Source organism: Zeus faber, assembly GCF_960531495.2.
Source record: "Zeus faber genome assembly, chromosome: 8".
Classification (NCBI taxonomy): domain Eukaryota; kingdom Metazoa; phylum Chordata; class Actinopteri; order Zeiformes; family Zeidae; genus Zeus; species Zeus faber.
This window is the reverse complement of record NC_137195.1, coordinates 3,778,093-3,805,859: the sequence shown is the minus strand read 5'-3', so window position 1 is coordinate 3,805,859 and position 27,767 is coordinate 3,778,093. Positions and strand designations below refer to the sequence as shown.

Below are 27,767 nucleotides of genomic sequence, written 5' to 3'. Positions count from 1 at the left end.
TCATTATATACATGGCTCTTTAGGATTTCATGATATCACATTGTTTTGTTGTTGTCTTTAAGTCGGCCGCTACAGCACCCTGAACGCACGCCGGCCGCGGCACCCGAGCGCCCGCCAGTCGGCGCAAGGAGGAAACGTGACGCAGTGCGACAGGAAGTGGGTGTCTGGCGACGCATCCTTTCGTGTAAACTCGTTCACGCCGGCCGCGTGTCCGGGTGGGGGGGGGGGGCGTCGGACCCCGCAGTTCAAACGAGGCCCCCGGACGGGGCCGGGCGCTGCGGTCGCGTTGACCAGAGCTGCCGGCCCCGGCCGAGCCTCTTCCGCCGTTTGGGCTGCGGCGACCTGGGCCGCTCCCCCCGCCCACCTCTCACTCACTCAATATGGCACCAGGAACCATGTCACAAACATTTAAGCTTAAACACTGCGCTTTGGTTACAACACCTTTAAAAAAAAAAAAAAACCTGAACGTAGATCAGATAAGTGCGGCCTCAGGCGAGCTCAACTCCCATAATGCCGTGCGCACAGCGCCAGTAAAAACAGAAAGAAAAAAAAAAAAAAAAAAAAAAGAGAGGAACAAAGTGTTAGAGGAGTTGAAGGTCGAAGGTCAGCGATGACGAGGTTACATTTGCGAGCGGCGCTCACTCGAGTCGCCTGCGCACCGCTCCGTTTCCGTGATTTCCCTGCAGCTCAGCGACGGTAGAATCCCAAAGACTTTAAACAAAACAAGAAACGGACTAAGAGGGGGAGACTGAAAATAATAATAATTGAGAAAACAAACAATGTGGGCCCTAGTTAAAACAAGAATGCTACAAGTGTGTTCACAGGCATGTGAACAACAGATCCGTCAGTTTGGGTAAGGCGGAGCTCGCTCCGCCCGCTGTAAGGGCCGACGTAGAGAGGAACAAATCAAAGCGGGGGAGAAGAACGAAGGGCGATCCAGTTGGTCGTTAGTCGGGTGACTCCGCCCACCAGCAGGACGGCAGCGCTGTCTGAGTGGAGGTAAAAGTCTCCTGCTCTGCTAAAAGTCAGTTTAAAAACCCAGTTAAAAAGGATTCACAGCACTGACGTGTTGCTGGTGGGCCCCCGGGGGCCCCCCCTGAGGAGCCCCCCACCCGTCCATTGTTTCATCCAGTCAATGTGTCCTTGTCAGGCCTGCACCTTGAGGAGGCTCTTCAGCTGGAAGGCCATCCTCTCCCTGTCGCAGGGCCCCCGGGGGAGGGACACCCAGTGGCTGGGGGGCTTGGGCAGCACGCTGGGCGAGGGCGGTTCGCTGAACTTGGGCCCGGCGTAGTTGGGGCTTCCCTGGGCGGCCAGCAGCGTGTTGAGGTGGGACACGGCGCCCTCCCAGTTCTGGTCGTAGCTTGTGGCAAAACGGACAGACGCGCTCTTCTTCTTCTCCGCCGACTCTGGGGACCAGGGGTAGGCGGCGGCCTTGTCGCCGCGGGACACCGCGCTCTGCTCTCTGCCTCTGGGTTTGGTGCGGCCCGTCGCGTGGTGGTTTTTCTTGGGCCGCTCGGGGTGAGACACCGGAATGTTGTAGCGCTCTCCACCTCCCATGATGCTGAGGTCAAGTGTCACCTGCAGGACACAAAGGTCAAGGTCTGTCACGATTCACTCTAGGGATGCACATTTTAAGGAATCTCCTTGATTGATAGTTGTGAACCTTGACAAACAATTATTGATTATTGAAAACATAAAAGGTCCTCACATCACCAGGAGGTGGCGCCAGACGCCGCGTTGCACAACTCAAAGAGTTTGTGACGAGCATTTCAAAATGGAAAAGTTTGGGGCAACTTTTTGCCACAATGGAATGAGGATGTAGATCAAGTCTGGTGCCCTTAAGGACACTGCTTGCATTGGATGTTTAGTTTAGCTGACTGAATGGGAGTGTGTGTTAACAGGAGTCTTTTGAAAGACTCCTGTTAACACAATAACAAGACCACAGATTGTTCAGTTCTCATCAAAATCTTAATTGATTACATTTTATTAGCTATCAATTGACAGCCGATTAATTGTTAACACAAAGCATTTAAATAATTAAGAAATTTCATACATATTTTAAACATATGTTTACTTATTTTTATGAAATGCATTTAACATTTATTAATTTTTTTTTTATTATTAAAATTTGATTTACTTTTATTACTAAGGCGCTTTAAACCTCAAGACGTTGCGTGAAAGGTTATAACCATATTGGTGCCAAAACAGTCAACATAAGTCTTTGGGGAATTTGTTTTAAGGTAAAAATGCACAGTTGACACTGACCTAATAACTCACAGTTCCTAACTCACAGTCAAGATAAAATGACACCAAATAGCGTCTGTGGCCCAGCGTTATCAAAACGAGACTCCTTGATAAGAACAACAAGTCAGAACAAAACAAGTCAGAATCTGTTTTCCCTGCAAGGTGCTTCTACACTGTGGGCACGTTGACGCCTGGTAGATTTCCCTAAAGACCATTAGCTTTACAAGAGGACAACAACCAAAACAACAAGGGCCCGTGAGCTCCGCCCACCTTTCTGTGGTCAGAATGGCGTCCGAGCAGCGGCGTCTCCTGGGGGCCTCTCCTGTCCGCGGGCTCCGGGTCCTGGAAGCGGCAGCGGTCCTCTCTCCACTTCTCTGTCCAGCGAGGTCGTAGGTGTTCATGTGCCGGTGAGCGCTGTTCTCCCGCGGGGCCGAGCTGGACATCAATTCCACTCGGCGCACGGTGCTCAAGGAAGCCCGACTGCAGTGCCAGGGGAAGCAATGGGTCGTTAGGGTCTTATTTATAATATAACATTACAGATAAGACACAGGGAAACTAATTACAACCGTTATCAAGGAACGGCTGGCGGCAAAATGAGCCAACTCAGATTAGCCAATTCACAAGTGCGTCATTGAGAAGCTCACACCAGGAAGTAGGTGATTTTTAAGATTAAACGTCTCTTTGGAAATTACCACAAGGGTGTATTACGTAAAGGACCGAATCGCTTGGTCGACACGGTCCCTTTTCCCGGAAAACCAACTTAATGCACGTAGACACGTTAACAACCAACGTCATTGCTCAATCGTTTGTCAACATTGTCAAGTAATTTCAAACAATATTAAATACGTGATGGACACGTTAAACCAAGCGGTTGATCAGTAAAAACATTCACTCGGGCCCGTTTTTACTGTTTTGGAGGAGAGATGCGCAGGTGACATTGGGGGCGGTTCTCAACACGGGGTCCGGGGGCCGCCCACGGGGGCACTTAAAAAACGACCCCAAGGGGTCCCCAGCAAAACCATTAGCGCCCGAACTTCCCCGATGTCTCGTCCCCAAGACGCCGCGTCGAACGTCCTGTTTTCGTCGCGGCTTCGGCGTCATCGCCACGACGAGGACACGTACGCGCGTCGGACAATAACAACGTCCCGACGAACCGGAGGCCAAATACAACGGATCGACACGACGGGCTGGGGATCACAAACAAACGTAAATCCTAAAAAAAAAAAAAAAAAATCGTCCCCGTATAAACAACAACAACAACAACAACAAGCTGCTGACGTGCGGCTGCATTGTTGCTTTCGTTTTCCGACACAATTCCCAAGTGCGTCACCGACATTGTGCAGCGAATTAAAAATAAATTCAGCTGTTTAAAAACGACTCCATCGGTTTGTTGAGCACGACGAACAGTAAACAAGTAAACAACGATGATAACAAACAATAACACAATAAAAGAACCCGGAGTGACGCTATACGTTAAATTAAAAAAAAACATCTCCCACTGTGTAAGACATTTGTAACTGTCCTATAAATGAGTTTTTAGTTTATATTCTAACATTCAACTGGGATCCTCGGGGCAGCTGCGACTGAAGCCTCTTTGTTGTTTACGGGTTCACTGCGCCTTCCCGACACCGAACAGGAAACGCTTCCCTTCCGTGTTGTTTTTCGACGGTAATGTATTCGGTGAGGAATTAGAACACGCTTCGCACCGGGGGGATGTTTCTGGGAGTTTTTCCCAACCCTCCGCGGTGATCACAACAACCGTAACTGGGTCACTTCTCCCCGGCTCCAAAACAAAGAACGGCGGGTCCGAACGAAACAAGATGGCGGCGCGTCCTTACCGACTTCTCTCCGGCTGTGGGGGTCTTTGTTTTGCTTTTTTTCGTAAATAAAAGCCCCTTGTCGTAATGTAACACGTCGACCTTTTAGAAAAAAAAATATCCTCGCTTAAATACTGTGTCGAGGCTATGGTTCGCTAGTATTTCCCGCAGTACATGGGGTTATACTGGGCTGTGTTGTGATGGCGTCTCGCTCCTCCTCCCGACTCCGTCTGAATTGCAACAAAATGGCGTCCGCGGAGAAGCTTTATAGCGGTCGCTGCGGCCGCGGCTCCGACCAATCGGGAGACGCCCCGCCCCGAGGGGCTCCCGGCCAATCACAGGCGCCGGAGCCGGAACGCAGACCAGCCTGTTGCCAGACGGATGACGTCAGCCGCCCCCCCCCCCCGCAGAGCCTCCTCCCTTTGTTGGAGGAAAGAAAAACAACAGATGGAGGTGAACCACAGGCAGCATGACGGTGTGTGTGTGTATATATATATAATTTCTAGTTCTAGTTGTAGTTGTTGTTCTTGATCCACACACTGCTACACACACACACACATACACCCTGATATATACACACCGAAACACACACACACACACACACTGATATATACACACTGAAACACACACACACACACACACACACCCTGAGATATACACACTGATATACACACTGAAACACACACACACACACACATACACACACACTGACATATACACACTGAAACACACGCACACACACACATACACACACACTGACATATACACAACTGAAACACACGCACACACACACATACACCCTGATATACACACATTGAAACACACTGAAACACACACACACACACTGATATATACACACTGAAACACACTGTTATATACAAACTGAAACACACTGATATATACACACTGAAACAGATACACACACACACACCCTGATATATATACACACACTGATACACACTGAAACACACACACACACACACCCTGATATATACACACTGAAACACACACTGAAACAGATACACACACACACACCCTGATATATATACACACACTGATACACACTGAAACACACACACACACACACCCTGAGATATACACACTGATATACACACTGAAACACACACACACACATACACACACATTGACATATACACAATGAAACACACATGATACACATTGAAACACACACACACCCTGATATATACATACTGATATACACACTGAAACACACACACACATACACACACACTGATATATACACACTGAAACACACACTGAAACACACCCTGATATATACACACACTGAAACACACACTGATACACACTGAAACACACACACACACACACCCTGAGATATACACACTGATATACACACTGAAACACACACACATACACACACATTGACATATACACACTGAAACACACACACACACCCTGATATATACATACTGATATACACACTGAAACACACACACACATACACACACTGACATATACACATTGAAACACATACACACACACACCCTGATATATATACACACACTGAAACACACTGATATATACACACTGATACACACTGAAACAAACACACACACACACCCTGAGATATACACACTGATATACACACTGAAACACACACACACACATAAACACACACTGACATATACACACTGAAACACACACACACACACGCACACACACCCTGATATTTACACACTGATATACACACTGAAACACACACACACATACACACACACTGACATATACACACTGAAGCACACACACACACACACACACACACACACACCCTGTTATTTACACACTGATATACACACTGAAACACACACACACATACACACACACTGACATATACACACTGAAGCACACACACACACACACACACACACACCCTGATATATACACACTGAAACACACACACATACACACACACTGACATATACACCACCGAAACACACACGATACACATTGAAACACACACACACACACACACACACCCTGATATATACACACTGAAACACACACACATACACACACACTGACATATACACCACCGAAACACACACAATACACATTGAAACACACACACACACACACACACACACCCTGATATATACACACTGAAACACACACACATATACACACACGCTGACATATACACCACCGAAACACACACGATACACATTGAAACACACACACACACACACACACACACAGACACTGATATATACACATTGAAACACTGATACAGTATATACACACTGAAACACAATGATATATACACACTGATACACTGATACAGTATATACACACTGAAACACAATGATATATACACACTGAAACACACACTGATACACACTGATACAGACTGAAACAAACACACACACGCACACTTATGTATACACACTGAAACAAACAAACACACACACACATACACACACACACACACTGAAACACACTGATATATACACACTGACACACACTGAAACACACTGATATATACATACTGACACACACTGATACACACTGAAACAAACACACACATACACACTAATGTATACACACTGAAACAAACACACACACACACACACACACACACACTGAAACAACACACTGATATATACACACTGATACACACTGAAACACACACACACACCCTGATATATACACACTGATATACACACTGAAACACGCATACACATACACACAGACTGACATATACACACTGAAACACACACGATACACATTTAAACACACACACACAAACACACACACCCTAATATATACACACTGATATAGACACTGAAATACACACACACATACACACACACTGACATATACACCACCGAAACACACACGATACACATTGAAACACACACACACACACACACACACACTGATGTATACACACTGAAACACACACTGATACACGCTGATACACATTGAAACAAACACACACACACACTGATGTATACACACTGAAACAAACACAAACACACACACACACACTGACACACACTGAAACACACTGATATATACACACTGAAACACACTGATATATACACACTGAAACACACACACACCATGATATATACACACTGAAACACACTGAAACACACACACACACACCCTGATATATACACACTGATATATACACACTGAAACACACTGAAACACACTGATATATACACACTGAAACACACACACACCATGATATATACACACTGAAACACACTGAAACACACACACACACACCCTGATATATACACACTGATATATACACACTGAAACACACTGAAACACACACACACACACCCTGATATATACACACTGATATATACACACTGAAACACACTGATATATACACACAGATATATACACACTGATATATACACACTGAAACACACTGATATACATTTAAAACATGACTGGACTGGACCAACTAGAAGCTCAGTGAGACAGTTACTACACACTCAGACAAAAGTCAAAAAGGTCAAAGTGCAACTGAAAACAGGTTTATTTTCCCTGAAAAGCACTTGCAGATGTCAACGTTTTGAGCCTGGGTTGAACGGATGTCAGGACCCAAGATCTGCTGAAAGACAGAGAAAAATACATCAAGTACATGAAAAAAACATGTCAAAATATAAAAAAAAACAAATAAATGAACAGAGACGGTGGAATAAAACCCAGATACACAAGCAAGATATACATATTAATCGAACAATGAAACACAACCTCGCTGAAACTAAAGTTGGTTGAGCTGTCGTGGTGAAGCGGGGCCGAGCGCTGGTGCTGCTGGTTCCCGCGCCGCCGTGTTGTTTTCTGTTTGTTTTGGGGGAATCATGACATTGAGTTTGAAACCATTTGGCTCAGTCTGAGGCGACGGAGCTCGACGGCCCCGAGTTTAAACAGCTGCTGCTGTGTGAGAGGAAGAGGACACTGATCAGGTTTCACACTCCTTCCTTCCTTCCTTCCTTCCTTCCTTCCTTCCTTCCTTCCTTCCTTCCTTCCTTCCTTCCTTCCTTCCTTCCTTCCCTCCTTCCTTCCTTCCTTCCTTCCTTCCTTCCTTCCTTCCCTCCTTCCTTCCTTCCTTCCTTCCTTCCTTCCTTCCCTCCTTCCTTCCTTCCTTCCTTCCTTCCACCCTCACTCTTCACAGATAGATAGAGAGACAGACAGATAGATAGATAGATAGACAGACAGACAGACAGACAGACAGACAGACCAATAGATAGATAGATAGATAGATAGATAGATAGATAGATAGATAGATAGATAGATAGATAGATAGATAGATAGATAGATAGATAGATAGATAGATAGACAGATAGACAGATAGATAGATAGATAGATGGATAGATGGACAGATAGATAGATAGATAGATAGATAGATAGATAGATAGATAGATAGATAGATAGATAGATAGATAGATAGATAGATGGACAGATAGATAGATAGATAGATAGATAGATAGATGGATAGATAGATAGATAGACAGATAGATAGATAGATAGATAGATAGACAGATAGACAGATAGATAGACAGATAGACAGATAGATAGATAGATAGATAGACAGATAGACAGATAGATAGATAGATAGATAGATAGATAGATAGATAGATAGATAGATAGATAGATAGATAATGATATAATGAATGAATAATCAATGATAATGAGGCAATAGAATAAGAATAGAGTAAATAAATGGTGATACAATATAAAACTCAAAGTTAAAAAGAAGATGGGAAAATATACAATAACCTTAACAATAGACATCTCAATAACACTGGGAATATAAACGAAACCTTTGGATAAAGAATAAATATAAACCTATAAACCTAAAAGGAAACAACAAAGAAATCCATGAAAATGACCGGAAAAAATGTATGAGGTGATGTACGCAAACATAAGAAGTTAACAATAAAATAAACCTAACAATAAATCAGAGGAATTAACCAAAGGATGAACAGTAAACATCTGGTAATGAACAATAAACATTAAACGATACATATTGGCCAAAGATAACAAACAACTTAAAATATTATATTTCTAATTAAAATTAAAAAAAAAAAACCCCAAAACTATAAAATTACGTTCTGTTTTGTGTGTGTTTACTGTTTGGTTTATAGAGTCTGAGAGAGTTTAAGTAGTTTATAGAGTACTATAGAGTTTATAGAGTTTACAGAGTCCTATCTAGTTTATAGAGTTTATAGAATCCAATGATTTCTTTACAGACAAAACAAACTGTGTTATTTGCATTTATATATTAAATACATTATTCATATATATATATATATATATATATATATAATTTATTTATCTATCTATTTATTTATTTATTTATTTATTTATTTATTTATGCCCTATATACCCACACCAATAATAATATATTAATAATAATATATGAATAATTAATATTTGTGTATATTTGACTTGTTTTCCTTTTTTGATTTCTGCTTTTGTCTTTATTCTATTTTATTTGTATTTTTTCACTGAACATGACGGCAACAAAAAACAAAGCGGAAGTCCGTTCACCCCGCTGCGAGTGGGGTTACCCAAGCAGACTCAAGCAGACTCAAGCAGACCCAAGCAGACCCAAGCAGACCCAAGCAGACTCAAGCAGACCCAAGCAGACCCAAGCAGACTCAAGCAGACCCAAGCAGACCCAAGCAGACCCAAGCAGACTCAAGCAGACCCAAGCAGACTCAAGCAGACCCAAGCAGACTCAAGCAGACTCAAGCAGACCCAAGCAGACCCAAGCAGACTCAAGCAGACCCAAGCAGACTCAAGCAGACTCAAGCAGACCCAAGCAGACTCAAGCAGACTCAAGCAGACCCAAGCAGACCCAAGCAGACTCAAGCAGACCCAAGCAGACTCAAGCAGACTAAAGCAGACTCAAGCAGACTCAAGCAGACCCAAGCAGACTCAAGCAGACTCAAGCAGAAAGCTGTGACGCGCAGCGCTGCGGAGTTTCCGCGTCCGATCGAGTTTCGGTCCCGAAGGTTCTGTCGCTGTTTACGGGCAAATGCTTCTGGGATGAGTCAGACTCAACCTGGAAAACGAAACGCATGTAGCTGTAGAAATGAATGACTTTTTGTATTTTACACACCAATATCAATCATAGATAAATCTAATTTTGCAAAGAAAAATAATGTTATTATAATTTCTATCAGACGTGGAAAAAACGACTTGAACCCTTAAAAAAAACCCATTGAAAACGAAATGTCCTCAAAGTGCATCCAAGATATGTCAAAATATAATTGATTTGAATCTTGATTGTTATTTATTTTATTTATCCCCCTCCTTAATTTTCTGTTTTGTGACCTCTTGTTGTGTTACATGTCCCTTGTTTTATGTCACTGTGTTCTTGTTAATTTATTAATTGAATAATTTTCATAATATTTTTTTTTTATTATAATTACAAAAAAGTTTCAGTCCGACAGTACCACAGGAAGTGACATCCTTCAATTACTTTTTATTAGAACTGTGCTTAAACCCTAATGACAAGTGTCCCTGGCCGATTCAACTCATTGATTCTGATTCTGATAAGTACGAGCCTTGGAAAGGTCCTTGAAGGTCCTTGAAGGACTCTGAGAAAGGGATCGTTTATGTGAGGCAGAAATTGGGGTTAAAGCCAAATCCTTCTGTTCAACGCTTTCGCACTGAAATAAATTAAACTAAAAATAATCTTGAAACTATACCACAGCAGATCTTATTTCAGTATTTTGAGGTTAATTTATCTCGGGTAAAATACAATAAATACAATGTTTTTTTGACAAGATCATTTCTACCACATGTTTATTTTCTTGTTTGAAGAAAAAAATAATAAATCTTCTCACGGAAAAAATGCATCTGTTAAATATTTCAAATCGTATTTTATTATTTTTTGATACAGATGTTTTGCATTGTATGTTAGAAAGTATAATGCATTTGAACAAATCAAATACCTACCTGGCCTCTATGGCCTGACTATTCTCCAATATATCACTTAACCAAATATCTAAAAGCTTAAAAATATTAATACATAACAAGCATGAAAATAAACAATAAACTTAATCACATTTCCCTAGGTTTTACATTATTTATATATTCTAGATGCCGCTTCTGCACGGTAATTCATTTGTTTCTATTTACGACTTGTGTATTTCTTACATAACTTTGAAATGTGTTCAAAGGGCCAGTCTTGGTTCAAAGGAGGGCCACCTTTGCCACACACACACACACACACACACACACACACACACACACACACACACACACACACACACACACACACACACACACACACACACACACAAACAAAGAAACACGCCTTGATGTGTTCGACCCATATCTACGTCAGTGCCTCCGCCTCCTCTACCAGAGTTGTGCAATATGCATATCCAGCTCCAGGCCATGAGAGGACACGGCGGCAGGGTGTGGACGTGCACGTTGGGGGTGGGGGTGGGGCGTGCACGTGGGGGCCGCCCCCCACGGCCTTGTAAGGAAATGGTGTCATGGTGTCGAGGACGCGCTCAAACCGTCAGGTCTGACTGGTCGCACAGACCTGGCAACCCAAAAGCACACAGCCAAATACACACACACACACGCACGCACACACACACACACACGCACACACAATATACATTCTATCGTTGGTGTTAACTGGTAATGAACAGTGATCACTGGTGGAGTGGTGGAAATGGGACTGAACTTAAAGACCCATTATGCTCCTTTTTACACATGTTAATATCAGTCTCTGAGGTCCCCAAAACATGTCTTTGTAGTTTTTCTTACTGAAAATACCACTCAGATTATGCATTCTAGCCATTCTAACACCGCTTTCCCGCTGCGCCAAAAAGCTGGTCATACCCACTAACATCCGACATCACCGGTGGGAAAAGAAAAACCAGGGTCTGGTCAACAGATCGGCTCTGATGTGAACGGGACACCCGGGTCGACTCGCTCATTGTTCAATCAGCAGTGTTTGACTTTTTCCCCGCATTGGGGACTAGAAATGTTGTGAGTGTGGGGAGCACGGCGGAGAACCCCCACGCTCCCATCTCTCCAGCAACGCCCCCAGCTGCTCCCCGATCCCTGACGCAGAAGGAGCGGTGCACACCAGCGCTCCACGCTGCTTCCACTGTAGTGTTGGGTCGTCATGAACCATCCAGTACTTTTTCATGGCTCCAAATACTTTTTTTCCCCCGAGTTTTACAGTTTTATGTCGTTGTTTAAGTTGCTGTCTCCTCCACTGTTTTCTTCCCAATCACACTGGAACCATGACTTGCCCTTTTCCCATGTGTTTGTGACGTAGAATGTGACACACCAGAAAGAAACTGCATTTCTCCTGCCAATGGGGAAGGTCAGTCGCCTAATTTTGGTGTGAAAACAGTATAACATGCCTCTATAACCCAATTTTTCTTATGGGAGGAGCCACCCTCGTGGGGCCCTGAGGTCTGTGGGCCAATGGGGTTTGAGCAGGGATTCCGGTTCCGTTGTATTTACTCTGTAAGCCTCAGTGATTTCACCTCATCAGCCACCAAAATGTGTTTCTGAGCAAATTTGAGGCAAGAAATAACCAATCCAGTTTCTGAATCGTCATCATATTAGATCTACAAGACGTAATTTAAAAGTTTGTTCCCACTTTCGTTGCCGTGCTCCAGGCTTGCGGGAGACCCAGACACTGCATCAGGATGCACCTGGACACTGTACACTTTGTTTCAAGTAAAGATCGGAAAAAAATTCAAATAAAATAAGTATACTAAATAAATACATCTACAATAAAAAATACACAGTTTTTACTGTTTTGTTTTGGAGAAACGCACAGCGCATGGGATGGAGCAGATGACCATATAAGGAAATCCGTGACCATCTGACATCAAACAGAGCAGTCGGAATCCTGAGCGTTTTGTGCACAGCGATTCCTTTGCCATGAGTTTACCTCATTATTTGACACTTTGACCGTATCTAATATCAACATCCCAAATTGTAATATTATATATATATGACAGAAAATAAGGAAAAGTATAACAGGTCCCCTTGAAGTACATTTTCTTTACTTGACTGAAGTACAGCTTGGGATACATTTCATATATAGTTTCTGTATTCCTTTTCCGGCTATTTGTCTATATTTTATTTTTTTATTTTTTTATTTTTTATTTTTACTTTACTTTTTTATTTAAATTTTTTTTAAATGCTTCTTGTCTGTACTCACCATGACAAATTCTTTATATACTGTTTGTTGATGTACCCGGCGGAATAAACTCTATTCTGATTCTGATCCTGATCCTGATTCCGATCCGATTCTGATCCTGATCCTGACGCGCGCCTGGAAAGGTCCTTGAAGGGTTCTGGGAAAGGCAGTTTGGGACACTTTTGACTTTTACTCCATTACTTTTCAAAGCAAGTACCCCTGCTGTACTTTTATACTCCACTACATTCCTAACATCCGTCACGTAAATGTAGTTTTAGTAAAATGAAACAAACTCACTCTCAGCCGTTGAAAAGAACATCGGGTTTGTGTTACTGGATTCAATAAATACATAAAATCAAGGACTGGATCAACTGGATCATCAATGATTTATTTCGACCTTATCCCTACGACCCCACCTCTTATAGGTGGAGTCAGTGCGTATCCAGTGTCCTGATATAACAGGGCTTTATTGTTTACTTTTGCACGTCAAGGCGGTACTTTCTACTTCCAGGTTGTTTGTGCTTTCACCTCAACGGAGGGTCCGGGAACGCCCTCCGCCACGGTTGAAGCCAAACCGACACACGGGCCGGTCCCTCGCCAACCGGGCCCCCTCGGGTGACACGGCGAGGAGCGGCGGTTCGCTCCCGGGAAGGTCTTTCTTCATTGTACCGCGGAGCCGCCGCTGTGAGACGGGTCCCGCACAGAGACAGAGCGCTCCAAGTCACACTTATCAAGACAGACGGGGGTTGACTCACAAGGTCTCACCCACCTGCTCAGTGGACACCTCCCGGGTCTCTGAACCGTCCCCGTTGACTGTTTTACTTAGCATGCTTCCACTAACTGATCTATTCATTTATTTTTTTTTCATGATGAAGTATGGTGGTTATTTGTTTCTCCACGCCTAAGGTATCAAATGCTGTGACCTGATTTGTTTTAGAAAAAAACATGATGACTTTTGCCAGAAGGAGGGAATCTAAATTAAACTGTCCTGATTGTTGATTTGATGAATATGAGGCCGTGCAGGGGCCACGTGCACGACACGCTCCATCGCTAGAAGTATTTCAAATGATGGAGAACGACATCCATTATACGTCATCGTAACTGGTTTGCATAGTGCTACTCCGTGTTATTTATTATCTTGTATTCCTGTTTTTTGCTTTCCAAACGAAAAATAAGACCTAGCAGATGGAAGCGTGACTTGCGGATGAGGGTTGAAGGCAGATTTTTATTTGCATGCGCACATTTTCAGAAGTTTTCAAATTAAGTTGGAAAAAAATTGAGATTTCTTCCGGTTATTTTGTACATTGTGTATCACCAGCGGACACGCAACATTCCGCACAAAACCCTGCGGAGCAGACGGAGAAGCAGGATCCAGGCTTTACGTTGCTTTTTTCTTATTTTACGCTTATTTCCGGCTGAAGGCAGAACGGGGTCAGTTAATCTCCCTGATATTTGTCAAACGACAAGCAGTGTGCGCAGAACACTCGCTCTTTATTTGGAGCGGTCACAACAATGTCAACATCAGCAGCATCCAACTCTGTGTCGAAACCAACGTTTCCAAACGACCGCAGTGTCAGAGGTGAACTGTGCCAAGAGAAACAAACCGGCTTCACTGCTGTTGTATAAAACTGTTGTGATGGAAATAAATCTCCATTGTGTTTCCAGCGTGACTTGGTTTCTATGGCCACCCACCGTCAATCTAACATCAAAAATAAAGACCCGTGAACTGTTGGCCCTTCGCGGCGTTCGTGTTGCTCAGCATCGCCCCCTGTTGAACTGCGAACAACACTACAACTAATACAAAGACACTGAAAGTTCATATCCACTGAAATAATCAAGGCCTGGGATGGAAAACAAAAAGTCATCATTTAATATGAAATACTGGATGTTCTGAGGCACTGCTGTACCAATATGCTTCTTCTTATTCTTATTATTTTTTTATCTATAAGATAATATACATATATACTGTATCTTGTACATGCTGTATTTATTTTTTTGGAAAATTGCTCTATATGTAAAGTATATTATAAATTTTAATAGCAATTTAACCATTTAAAATGCTGGCACACATAGAGACGGTAGAATGTGATGCACACTGTCAAAAATAGAACATGTACAATGAGTACATATGTAAGAATACAGTTAATAATTGTACTTATTTCACTTGTAAGATAAGACAAGATAAATCTTTATTAATCCCCCGAGGGAAATTCAGATCTCAGCAACAGCAATGAGGTAAGAGTCCAGAGCCGAACCAAGATAGTAAGAATAAAAATATAAATGTGAAAAAAATAAAGATAAAATAAGATAAACACAATGGGCTTCTGCCCCTAGATATCCACACTGGATGCCTGGAGAGTGAATGAGTGAACATATGTGAAGTCTGTCAATAATAGTCTCTCTATCAATCTCGGTCTATCATTAAATAAAATACATATAAATGTACATGTACGAATATGAATGAAAACATGAATATATGAACGATTTAGTATATGAGTCCACGTTCAAAGAGATTAAAAATATTTAGTCACGCACATATTTCACTGAACATACAACATGCAGTGAGATATGATTTTCAGAGAATGAACTGGGAATAGTACAAATACAAAAAAAAAATATATATATATATATTTTTTTATATATATATATATATATGTATCTATATATATATATTTTTTTTTCTTTTAAATAGGAATAAAATGTTGTAAAAAAAAATACGAATCTATATACAGCATTAAAGAAAATACCAGGCCAACAGAAACTACATGTATATATGCATGAATGTCATATATATACATATACTGTATGCAGTGAAATGTAATGATATGTACATTGTGCTTTGCTGTGCAATGTTTGGGAGCTGAGAATAAAATAATAATAAATATCAAGGAATATAAATGTGTGCAAGTATTGCAGCAGTGAGGTGGAGCCAGTATTCATGAGGCGAGGCCTCGTTTGGGAAAGAGCTCAGTGAACTTTTGACCTCTTGAGTCTCTCTGTTCTGGTCTCGTGGCCGCGGAGGCGTCGGCCCGACCGCAGCCACCGGAACAGCCCGTGGTTGGGATGTCGGGATCCTTAATGTAATTAACGCCTTTAATCTATGCGTAGTTGCGCCAGAGTCCATGGAGGATCCAGACCTTAAAAGTGACAAGAAAATAAGAGAAGGTGCTTCTCATATGGGGGTCAGGCCTTGGTCGCGGAGCTACTGGCCCAAAGGACCCGCCGAGGCGCTGTGTGGCGTGCCGAGGAGGGTTGAGTCTGTGTCTGAACCTGCCCCTCACCAGCTCATCATAGACAGGGTGGGAGGGCTCTCTCTCTCTCTCTCTCTCTCTCTCTCTCTCTCCCTCTCTCTCTCTCTCTCTCTCTCTCGATCTCTCTCTCTCTCGCTCGCCCTCCTCCCTCTCGCTGCCAGTGAGGAACCGTCTGCCGGATGCTCCTGCTCTGTCTGACTGAGTGGAGCTTAAACACAAGGTAAGTCCCCGTCGCGTCGCTGGACTAATGACCCCCCCGGCGCCGATTTGTCCGGGCGGCCAAAAGATTCTCTTTTCCAAAACATTGCTGTGAGACTCTCTGCTCTGAATGGGCCCGCGCTTCCTGTTCTCAACGTTTCCGCGGAGCAGAAATTGTAGTAAATTGTCTACCGGGCAATCAAAACTTTCTCTGGAAGGTATCACCAAAACTCTTAGTTTGTTCCGTTTGTGCCACGATAACTTAACCGATCACTTTGTCACTTTTTAACCCGAACATGGGATTCAGAATTCAGAAGTTGATGATGTTTTGAAACTTGGTGGCAGGATTTGGGCAACGGCCGAGTTGCCACATGCCGTTTCAGCACTGATGTTGCCACGCACCCCACCACAGTCCGTGTCTTCATACGTGGTGTGCGTGTGCTTGTGATAAAATAGATTTCTCGCCTTCGAGCCTTTCTGCGTGTTCACAGCCCCCCGGGGAGGACGCAGTCACTCGAGATCTCCGCCGGCGCTGGAGCAGAAGAACGGCAAAATAATCTGAACGAGACGCCGCCGCCCCGCCCGCCTCCTCCACGGCTGTACTGCGTAACTAACCAGTTTTTATTTCATCCTCATTTCATTTGAGGCCCCGAATTAAATTACGTTGGCGCGACTGACGATTCAATTCTCGCTGATTAATAAGGAGCCGTCAAATTGTGCAAAACCCTCGGGAGTGGAGGCCCAGCCGTCGTTTATGGATTGCAGATTTGCAGTTTATTTAATCTAATCCGCCAGCGTAAACTCATCCCGCGTTCAATTTAACGGATTGATTGCACATGTTCATCCTAATGGAGATCAGCGCTGAAAGTCGCCCCCTGCCTCTTCATTTGACTCTCTGCGCACGTTTCCAGGGGTCCGCCGTGTAGGCGCGGCCGCCGAGGAAAACTCAAAACGTACCATTCTGAGATTGTGGCTAAATTCTTGATGCTCCAGGTAATAATCAATCCACCCAAGGCTGTGACTTTAACTTTTCTTGAACTTCTTTCTTCACTGACCACTGTGCCAATTCCGAACTAGTATCCCCTGTAACCTGGGAAATGGATGATTTCACTGGGGCTGTGACCCTGGGGGCCCAACTGAAGGAGAACAGTACAACAGGGATGGGTAAGTAGCCTTGAATGGCGTCATCATACACCTGCACTTTAATAACGTCAACATTTAAACCAGGGATTCCCAACCGTTACGCACGGAGGATGCCTAATTCAGTTAATACAATTAAACATTATTAGGGTCACACATAAATAAAAAAAAAGTACCCCTGTGTTTCGAGAATAAACTGCTTGCGATTCTGCCCCCGACTTCAAGATTGGCGAGCAGAGCACCCCCACCCGCACCGCGGCACCCCCAACCGCACCGCGGCCGCCCGCCACCGTTAAGCAGTGTTTACAGCGTGAGGAGGGCAAGTAAATAATATAGATAATTAAACCGACCCAGTGAGGGGGCAACCACACCTGCACTAAATAAATATAGATCATCATATAGATAAATGGATAAATGGATATTAGAGTAATCCATCTCCAATAAAAACACACAGTTCGTTCGCTTGTTTTCGATTTGAGATCGCTCTGATCGGGCTTTGCCAAAAAAGAAAAGCCCGGGCTGAACAAGACCTTCTCACGGCCCCGCGGCAAAAACCCTGCAGCCCAACACCGGTCTGCAGCCCAGTGGTTGGGAACCCCTGATTTAAACAGTAAGACATATGTATGGTTTTAAAGTGCAATATCATCTTTGCGATAAATACAAAACATAGGCACAAAAATATTTCGACAAAATGTCGTTGTTGTAATGTAAAATAATCATGTGGGAATTGAATGAGTTCAAAACATGTCAACTTCATGTAGTGCTGGGTTCAGACTACATGATATTTACCACGATCTGGCCGATAAATCGCAGATAAATCGGCGACAAAAAGCTCTCCCCCTCTGGGCGTGCTACCGTCAATGCCACCCGTCAGGTTTGAGCGGGTCTACGATGCCCTGGGAGCGGCTTTGTCAGCCGTCGCCAACGTTTAGTGCATACGATGATGTCTATTGTGTCTTCTGACCTCAATTCACCTTCAGGGGACTGACTGCTTCTCTACCTCTTCTTGATTTTACAACCCGGCAGCTACCAGTTCCTGCGAGAACCTGGAATGCTATATGATCCTGAAGCACGAGGAGAAAGTAGCGATCGGCACCATCTGCTTCCTGGCGGGTCCCTTCACCCTGCTGGAGAACGCCCTGGTGCTGGGGGTCATCGCAGCCACCGCAGCCCTGCGTCGCCGGCCCTCCTATCTGTTCATCGCCAGCCTGGCCCTCGCCGACGTCTTCGCCAGCTGCTTCTTCACAACCATCTTCTTAGACTTCCACCTCTTCCGCCGCAACGACGGCCCCGTAGCCTACCTCTTCAAGTTGGGCGGAGTCACCGCCGCTTTCACTGCCTCGGTGGGGAGCTTGCTGCTGACCGCCCTGGACCGCTACCTCTGCATCCACCAGGCGTCCAGCTACAAAGTGCTGCTGACCCGTCGCCGCGCCGTCCTGGGGTTGCTACTCCTGTGGAGCGCCACCCTCTTCATCTCCTTTCTGCCCCTGATGGGCTGGAGATGCTCCACCGGCCTGAACCCGCCCTGCTCGCACCTCTTTCCCAACGTCAGCCGGAGCTACATGGCTTGCTGGGCCAGCTTCATCCTGGCGGTTCTGGCCCTCATCCTGGTCGCCTACGGTCTGATCCTGTGGAAAGCCCACCGCCATGAGGCCGCCTTGACAACAGGCCTCCATGTGTTGTCGAGTGCAGGCCACAGCCGCATGAGGATGGACATACGCCTGGCGCGTACTTTTGGGCTGATACTGATTATACTAGTGGGGTGCTGGCTTCCTGCGCTGTCCTTCATGATAGCCGATATTTCCATGGAACTGAGCCGCAGCCAGCAGAGGGCATTCGCCTTCTGCAGCACCCTCTGCCTGGTGAACTCCGCTGTCAACCCGCTGCTGTACGCCCTACGCTGCAGAGAGCTCCGGATAGCTCTTCTGAGCATGTTGGAGGCTCTGCTGAGGCTTGGGCGCTGTCGGAAAACCACAGGAGACTTGAGCCTGGGCTCACAGTCAGGAGAGGCCTACAGCGGTAGTGGCATCAGCCACATCCACACAGTGTCAGATAGGGTGACGCTGCACCATCTGAGCATGGAGGCACCAGAGGGGGTGGCAGGTGTATCAAGATGATTCAATGAACCAGTTCCGTAGCATTCACTGGAATCTGCAGCACTTCAGAATAGAATAGGCTCATCAAGTGTTTACATAAATATCTGAGGTTAGAAGGGAAGTTTTTGGGTTATACTTTGGATATACTATATGTTTTAGTATCAAGCAACATTGTTTTTTATGGAGTCAGGCCCTTTGTGCTTTGACCTGACAGCATTCGCCCTTTGACCTTTGACCTCTCTGCCTCCCAGGTCAGTGCTTCAACACGCTCACTGCTGTCAAATGTGTGAAATGCTGCATTGCACCAGTGTTGTTGTTTTGGCACTAAGTGGTTGTGGTGGTTTAGTTAGCCGTCACAGTATTACAACGGTTCGTTATTTGGTGTGCACATGTACGTTTTATGTCTTGAAATCTGTGTTTATGTATTTACCCTCATATTGTTGTAGAAACTTAAATATTGCACAGGTTATGGCTTCAAGATTTACACACAAAAACTGGCGTATTTTATTTTATCTGTGATTAATGTCAATTGACTCTATCATTACAATAGCTTGTTTTTCAACAGCCTGCCTTGAGATAATGTGACTCATTCAGTGTGAAGTGAATACATTATAAATTAAAAGCCACAATAAACAGCACCGGCGTGATGATGCGATGCTTCATGGGAATCACCAAACACCATCCATTTTATGCAGCAATTACACATAGTAAACATGGAATCAAGGAAGTGACGCAGTGCCGTGAAGCGGTCTCATACCCGAACACAGAAGTTACCTAAAAACGTCACGTGGTGTTGCTTGAATGAAGGAATCTCATGCCCAGACCCAACTGAAACTTGAACACGGCATTAAATGAACAGTAACATTTCGTTCTTAAATGACTATAATCATCTTTTCTACAATTCTATCCATAATGACTCAATCGTCAGAACCGGGGGAGTGGTCTTGCCCCAGTTAATATTTATGAGCTGGGCCAGGATCGGCCCCTTTGCATCCGGCTCCGGCTTCTCCACGTTCTCCGCTTCCATCCAAGCTTCTGTATTTCCTGGCTCAAGTCAGTCACCTCCCGCTGGCCCCTCCACCCCCGCCACAGCCCCTCCACCCCCAGCCCCCGTCTCGTGGAGGGTCGCCTCTTCTGCTGTCAGCGTCTTTTGGATGTTCATCGCCACGGCAGGGGTCTCCAGTACTGGTCGACTGGGAGGGCTCTGGCCCTGAGGAGAGGCGCTGGGTGGAGGCCAGGGACATCTAGGACACTGCCTTCATCATGGAGGGCCGCCAGCAGCAGGGCGGGGCGGCAGGAGGAGTCCCTAGAGACGGGGGTTCCCGTCACAGCTCACCCTGTCTGTTCCAGTCCTGTCATCAGGCCAACCCCATCCTCCTTAGCGCCTCGCCCTCACCGGGGAATTTCCCATCACCATCACTGAGGCCAATTCCCATCACAAAGGCATGATATCACAAAGGAATCCCCGGAATCTGCCATTTTCCGCTTCCCTCTGTCGCTTCGTGTTTGCTGTCCTGAGTGTTCAGGTCGGTTTATCAGCGTTACTACTGTAGTTTGGTTTATCCTGTCCGCCTGTTCTGTGATCCTGCTCCCGGCCGCTCTGAAAGTTAAGGTCGGACAGTAAAGGTCTTCATCTGTTGCATTCTACTCTGCCCCCATGTGCATATGAGCCCGAAACCTAGGCGTAGGAAGGGTCTGAACTATGTTTTATGTCCTATTCTGAGGTCGTTTTTAGGTATTTTTGGTCACAACAAACTTCCGCCCGACAAACTGCTCACATTTCATCCAATTCCAAGGGGTAAAGCAGCTGAACTGGTCCTTGAACAATTTCATTTGACAGTAATCTAAGGTTTCTTCAGTACAAGCCTGCTGTGTTACCAGTTAGAAATTATGTGAAATAACTGAATTCATCTTATTTCCTTAGGCATTGGAATGTATTGCCAATTCATATCAACTCCAAAAGATTTACCAACCACTTGTATAACCAGAGAACTTCTGTGTGACCAGTTTGGGAAGCTGAATTGCTTGGCGGCCCGGTCGGGAGACAGTAAGTCGTTTCAGAAGGTGTCCCCAGTTCACCACCCGAGACCGTCTGAGTTTGAGCCGATATTACTGTGACGTCATTTCACACACTGATCAGCCACAACATTAAAAGCAGCACTAATAACTCTAATATTGTGTCGCTCCCCCTCATGTCCCCAAAACATCATGATCGTGGAGGCATGGACTCCACCAGACTGAAGGTGTCCTGTGGTATCTGGCACTAAGACGTTAGCAGCAGATCCTTTTAGTCCTGGAAGTTGGAGGTGGGGCCCCCATGGATCGGGCTTGTTGTTCCAGCACATCCCACAGATGCTCCATCGGATTGGACCCTAACCCCACCCATACACATGGTGTAGAAGAAAAAGTGATTCATCAGAGCACCACCTTCTTCCATTGCTCCATGGTCCAGTTGTGACGCTCACGTGTCCATTGTAGGTGCTTTCAGGGGTGGACAGGGGTCAGCATGGACACTGTGAGCGCTCCCATACGCAGCAAGCTGCCATGCACTGTGTGTTCTACACCTTTCTATCATAGTACCATCACTTCTTCAACACTTTGTGCTACAGTAGTTCTTCTGGGAGATCCAACCAGACGAGCTAGACTTCACTCCCCACGTGCATCAATGAGCCTTGGGCCCCATGACCCTGTTGCCAGTTCACCGGTCGTCCTTCCTTGTCGCACTTTTGGAAGGTAGTAACCACTGCATAGCAGGAACAGCCACAAGACCTGTGCTTGTGGAGATGCTCTGACCCAGTCGTCCAGCATCACAATGTGCTCCTTGTCAAAGTGGCTCAGATCCTTACGCTGCTTCAACACATCAACTGACTCTTCACTTGCTGCCTCATAGAATAATAATAATAATAATATATAACACGATATATATAATAATAATATATAACACTATATAATAATAATATATAACAATATATATATAATAATAATAATATATAACAGTATATATATAATAATAATAATAATATATAACAGTTTATATATAAAAATAATATACAACAGTAATATATATAATTATAATATACAACAGTATATATATATATATAATAATATATAACAGTATATATATATATATAATAATATATGACAGTATATATATATATATATTCATAATATATATCAGTATATATATATATAATAATAATAATAATATATAACAGTATATATGTAATAATAATATATTCTACCCCTTGACAGGTGTCATTGCAACCAGATGATCAATGTTATTCACTTCTCCTGTCACTTTTTTAATGTTGTGGCTGATGGGTGCATGGGGACACTGCAGTGATTCCTGTAGAACTGAGGTTTCCCGCTCAGAATGCTTCCATCCTCACTTTCTGTGGCAACACTGTGCCACACTGTTTTCCCCACAGGATACCTATTGAGAAAAATATTGGCACATAAAGTGGAATATCCCATTAACTGCTGACCGAAACCTTCCAGAAAGTCAAAGCACACCCGTCCCCATCAAGCCGGTCGTTTTTTCACCTGTATCTAAAAAATTCAATCTCCATCCAGACAACGTCTTAATTAGCTGATTATTGTCACACAAACATGTTAAATCTCTCCTCCCTGGAATGTACGCTTATCTGTGCAAAGCGTAAACAACTCATTCAAATATCCCGGGTCATAGCCATAGATGGCAGCATTTTAAGATCATCGCCCGTTCAGATACGCGTCACACGGTATGCACTCTACAAAAAGAAAGACTACAAGCAGACGTACTACTACTATATGACAATATTCCTGTTGACAGTGAGTGGACTCAGGAGATAAAACATGTTGTTGTCGCTCCAGGCGTGGATCGAGATGGAGAGAGAGCTGCAGGAGATCATGGAGCGTTACTTCTTCCCCAACGATCATTTCCACGAGAAGTGAGAACCCCTGAAAGCGATTCCCAAACTTGGAATTCATTGGGATCTTTACGACATAGCCTTCTTTTAACGCTTTAAAATTCTGTTGTGAGTTTAAAATGTTGTAGGGCCGAAAGGCAATGGTGATCCGTGTCCAAGTGAGACTCTACAGCCCTTGACTGGATGTGACTCTGCTCTCCGTGTCCTTTAGGTTCAGCAAACTACTCCTGGAGTGGGTTGAAGTGGAGGGGATGGAGGAGGGGCGCGAAGAGGAGCGAAGGGTGGAGGAGGAGCACGAGGAGGAGCGATGGGTGGTGGAGGAGGAGCACGGAGAGGAGCGATGGGTGGAGGAGGAGCACGAGGAGCGATGGGCGGTGGAGGAGGAGCACGGAGAGGAGGGAAGGGTGGAGGGGCAAAGAGCCAGCGTGTACATTGTGACCGTCACGCTGCCTCCTCTGTTGGCCCTGTATACAGGTGACCTGATGACGCTCAGCCCCAGCGGTGTCAGTTCCCCCGGGCACACCTCCTACACCTCCTACACCTACCACACCGACTATGGAGAAAGAAAAGGACAAACGAGACGCAAGCGCAGGGGAGCGCACAGCATGTTTCATCAAACACTCTCAATACGTTGACGGGTTTTGAACATGCTGTGGAAGCTACACTGTATTTGTCTTTATTCCTTTCAATTGTGTTGGATTTACATTAAAAAAATAATGTATTTTGTTGTTTGCTGCTACAAACTATTGAAATTGTTTTTACCTCTTTTTATATAAACGATATTCACTTCCAGCGTACTCATTCACAAGGATATCAGGATGTTCCAGAGGAATATGCAGAGTTCCTTCATAGTCCCTTGAAATCAATAGCATTATAATTTTCCATAAACTGTATGTGTAATTTGAGCAAAAATGAAAATGAAAATACAATAATCCAATTTGCATTTTCCTTTTCACATACTCATACGGGCGTTCTATGGCCACATTAAAATACAAATGGAGAAGATGTTTGACTTTTAATTCCATAGTTGCTAAATTCAAATTTGAAAATTGAAATACAATGCAAACAATGTAACCTCATTTTCCACTTGTGCAAGTAATGTTTTAGTCGCAAATATAATTATAATGCAATTTTCTAACAAATTGAAAATGAAAATGAAAACTTGATTTGACATTTCATTTTCAGCGACTCAACCTGCTGTGCAGCGGACGATGTTCAAATTAGGGTTCGACCGATATTGGTGTTTAAGGGCCGACACCGACATTGGTTTGATTGGGGCTGCCTATGTCGAAATAATGTTCCGGGATAATTCCAGGATCCATCACTGGCTTATAATGAATAATTTGCTTTTTTCTATTTTGTTTTCATAAACTCAACATGAAAATAAAATAAAATTCTCAGCTCCATGGAGCCGAGATCGCTTCTGAGGAAATTCCCACCCGCTTCACGGCACCGGCCCGTTATATTATTTTCTTGATCGCTGTAAAAAAACAAAAGGACTCCATCTGCCCCTCTGACACCCCCCCACCCCCCACCCCTGCACATGGGCGGAGGTGAGCGTGGCGAGGGAGGAGAAGAGCGCCAGGGCTTTATTGAAGAAGCGGGTTATAGTCTTATCCTGTATCTCGTTTGAAAAAATATGGATAGTAGTCTGGAGATTGTCAGCCCGACCCAAGGACTCTTTTAACTGTTTTCCATAGGAGGTTTCAGATTATGCATGCGAGTCATTGTGACTGTGTGACTGTCCCAAAATGGGCTGCTTCAATGAGCCAAGCCCTTCGTTCTGTGAGTCAATGGGGTTTGAGCGTTACTCCAGGCTCCGTTTTTGTTTACTCCGTAAACTATCTGATTTAACCTTATCAGTCCACCAAAATCTGTTTCTGAACAAATTTAAGGTGAGAAACAATAATTGCAGTTGCTGAATCTTAACACTCATATTAGATCTACAAGACCTCGATTTAAAGTTTGCTCCCATTTTTGTTGCCGTGCTCCAGGCTTGATGGAGACACGGACACTGCACTGCGATGCGCGTAAACGGTGGAAAATTAAATTAAATAAACAAAAGCATCAACAATAAAAACACACTGTTTTTATTAGTTTTGTTTGGAGAAACGCACAGCAGATGGGATGGAGCAGATGACCAAATAAGGAAATGGGTGACCAGCTGACGTCAGCTCGTGCAGAGTAGAAAACACCTTTGTTAAACGGAGCGTTCACAGCGGCGGCAATCCTGAGCGTTTTGTTCACAGCGATTCCTTTGTCGGTAGTTTACATCATTATTTGACGCTTTGGCCACGTCTAATATCAACATCCCACATTGAAACATTATGTATATATGACGGAAAACAAGGAAAAGCATAATAGGTCCCCTTTAACTTCAACAGAGATTGAACTTGGACTTTCACATTTTTTCTTCAGCGGGTCATGTCATAAACCTCCCAACTACCTCCCAAATCCACTTTCATGCATTATTTTTTTAAACTGCATCTCTGTAAATGAACAGAGTCACATCGTCAAGCATGGGGAAACCGGCTCCCGCCAAGGTGGGGTTCCGGTAGCTATGGTGTCCCGCCTACAGAGAGTGATTGAGGTCCTTTCTGAAGACCCGCCTTGATGAGAGGAATGACAGATTGAATGTTCAACTTAACTTTGTCCGTTGAGGAACTTGATGACATGCAAATGTAAACGCAATAGACTGGGGGCGCTGTTTCGATTATTTCATTTGAATATTGTCCACTGCACAGAAGTTAAGTCTTTGAAAATTAAATGTCAAACAGCTTTTCCATTTTAATATGGTCATAGAACGCCAACACCAGGATGTGAGAATTAAATTGCAAATTGGATTATTGCATTTTTATTTTCATTTCTATTCAAATAACACATACATATATATTATGTGGAAAATGATAATGCCACAATTGTGGAATTACCTTTTCATTTTTAAATAGTCCCCTATAGGCTTCCATACTGTATCTTCCAGTATGAGTCCCACTTGTGGAGCACCATCAACGATCCTCTCAAACATTTTTCTTTTCATTTTGGATGAGATGTGCTGCTGTGTTGGAACGTGCCACAGAGCGGAGAATCCTCCCCATGTCCACAGCAAACCCTTGCAGCTGTTTGCACTTGGTTGGACTGCTTATGGATCACTGTATTTGTGAATGTGTCCTCTTTTGCCTTGTACTAAATACTCAATGCTGCTCTGCGTGCCTTCGTCTTCCCATGCTCGAAAACCCTTTTCCTTAAGGCCCTTCGTGTTTTTTTATGTCTGTCGCAGAGGATGTAACTGGGCGTGGGACCCATTCTTTAGCCAGTTTCATTTTTTTCTGGACCCGATGAAGGCAGACGACCCAGACGACTCCGTATTGAGCCCAGACTTGACGGGAGCGATACTAGCCTTTCTTGCCTTGGAATTGCGTCTCCTCACCAACTGTGGTCTCTTCATGCTGGTCACCAGAAGCCAGAAGATGCTTTTGCTACCTGTGCTGCTATTATCGCCGACCTGTTGATCAGCAGAAACGACTTTGGCGACTGACCTTCTGCTTTGAAGAAATTGAATAAAATGTAATTGTCTTCCTGACATTTTACCAGTTTCCTGGTAGGGTATCCTAATTCAAACGGCGGTTGCTTCAGTTCAGTTGTTTGTAAAAATATATTGAGGATTCCCCTTATTTATAATTCCCCATTGAAATGTTATGCCTGCGCATTTTGTAAGCTTCTCTTTTATCCTGCTACTGTAATGCACACTGACGGACAAAAGAAAACGAATAAAGGACCGCTGGGCCTGAAGAATCTCAGCCGACCGACGAGTTTCCGACTGATGATTCTTCAATGAATCAACTCGTCGGCGTCCAGGGGGCAGCCCTGCCACGCACCTCTTTGGTTGACTTAGATCTGTTGAGTAGTGGTAGAGGGTA

The 27,767-nt window shown here is 44.1% G+C and overlaps 2 protein-coding genes across 2 annotated transcripts in view; one reads left to right on the top strand and one right to left on the bottom strand.

Moving 5' to 3' along the window:
- Positions 1-4,280, bottom strand: part of pnrc2 (proline-rich nuclear receptor coactivator 2) — a 5,115-nt gene extending 835 nt beyond the window's left edge. The window contains exons 1-3 of the mRNA XM_080005218.1: positions 4,083-4,280; positions 2,515-2,724; positions 1-1,578 (exon numbers count right to left, since the gene is read on the bottom strand). The exon at positions 1-1,578 is cut by the window's left edge and continues 835 nt beyond it. Coding sequence (XP_079861344.1) covers positions 1,147-1,557 — 411 coding nt within the window. The 5' untranslated portion in view covers positions 1,558-1,578; positions 2,515-2,724; positions 4,083-4,280 and the 3' untranslated portion in view covers positions 1-1,146. The remainder of the gene's footprint in view (positions 1,579-2,514; positions 2,725-4,082) is intronic.
- Positions 4,281-17,803: 13,523 nt separating this feature from the next.
- Positions 17,804-24,485, top strand: cnr2 (cannabinoid receptor 2; the record flags this gene model as incomplete). The annotated part of the gene is made up of 4 exons (XM_080005779.1): positions 17,804-17,870; positions 18,873-19,949; positions 24,062-24,082; positions 24,325-24,485. The coding sequence occupies 4 exons, from the start codon at positions 17,804-17,806 to the stop codon at positions 24,483-24,485; spliced, it is 1,326 nt and encodes a 441-aa protein (XP_079861905.1).
- Between the last annotated feature and the right edge of the window lie 3,282 nt (positions 24,486-27,767).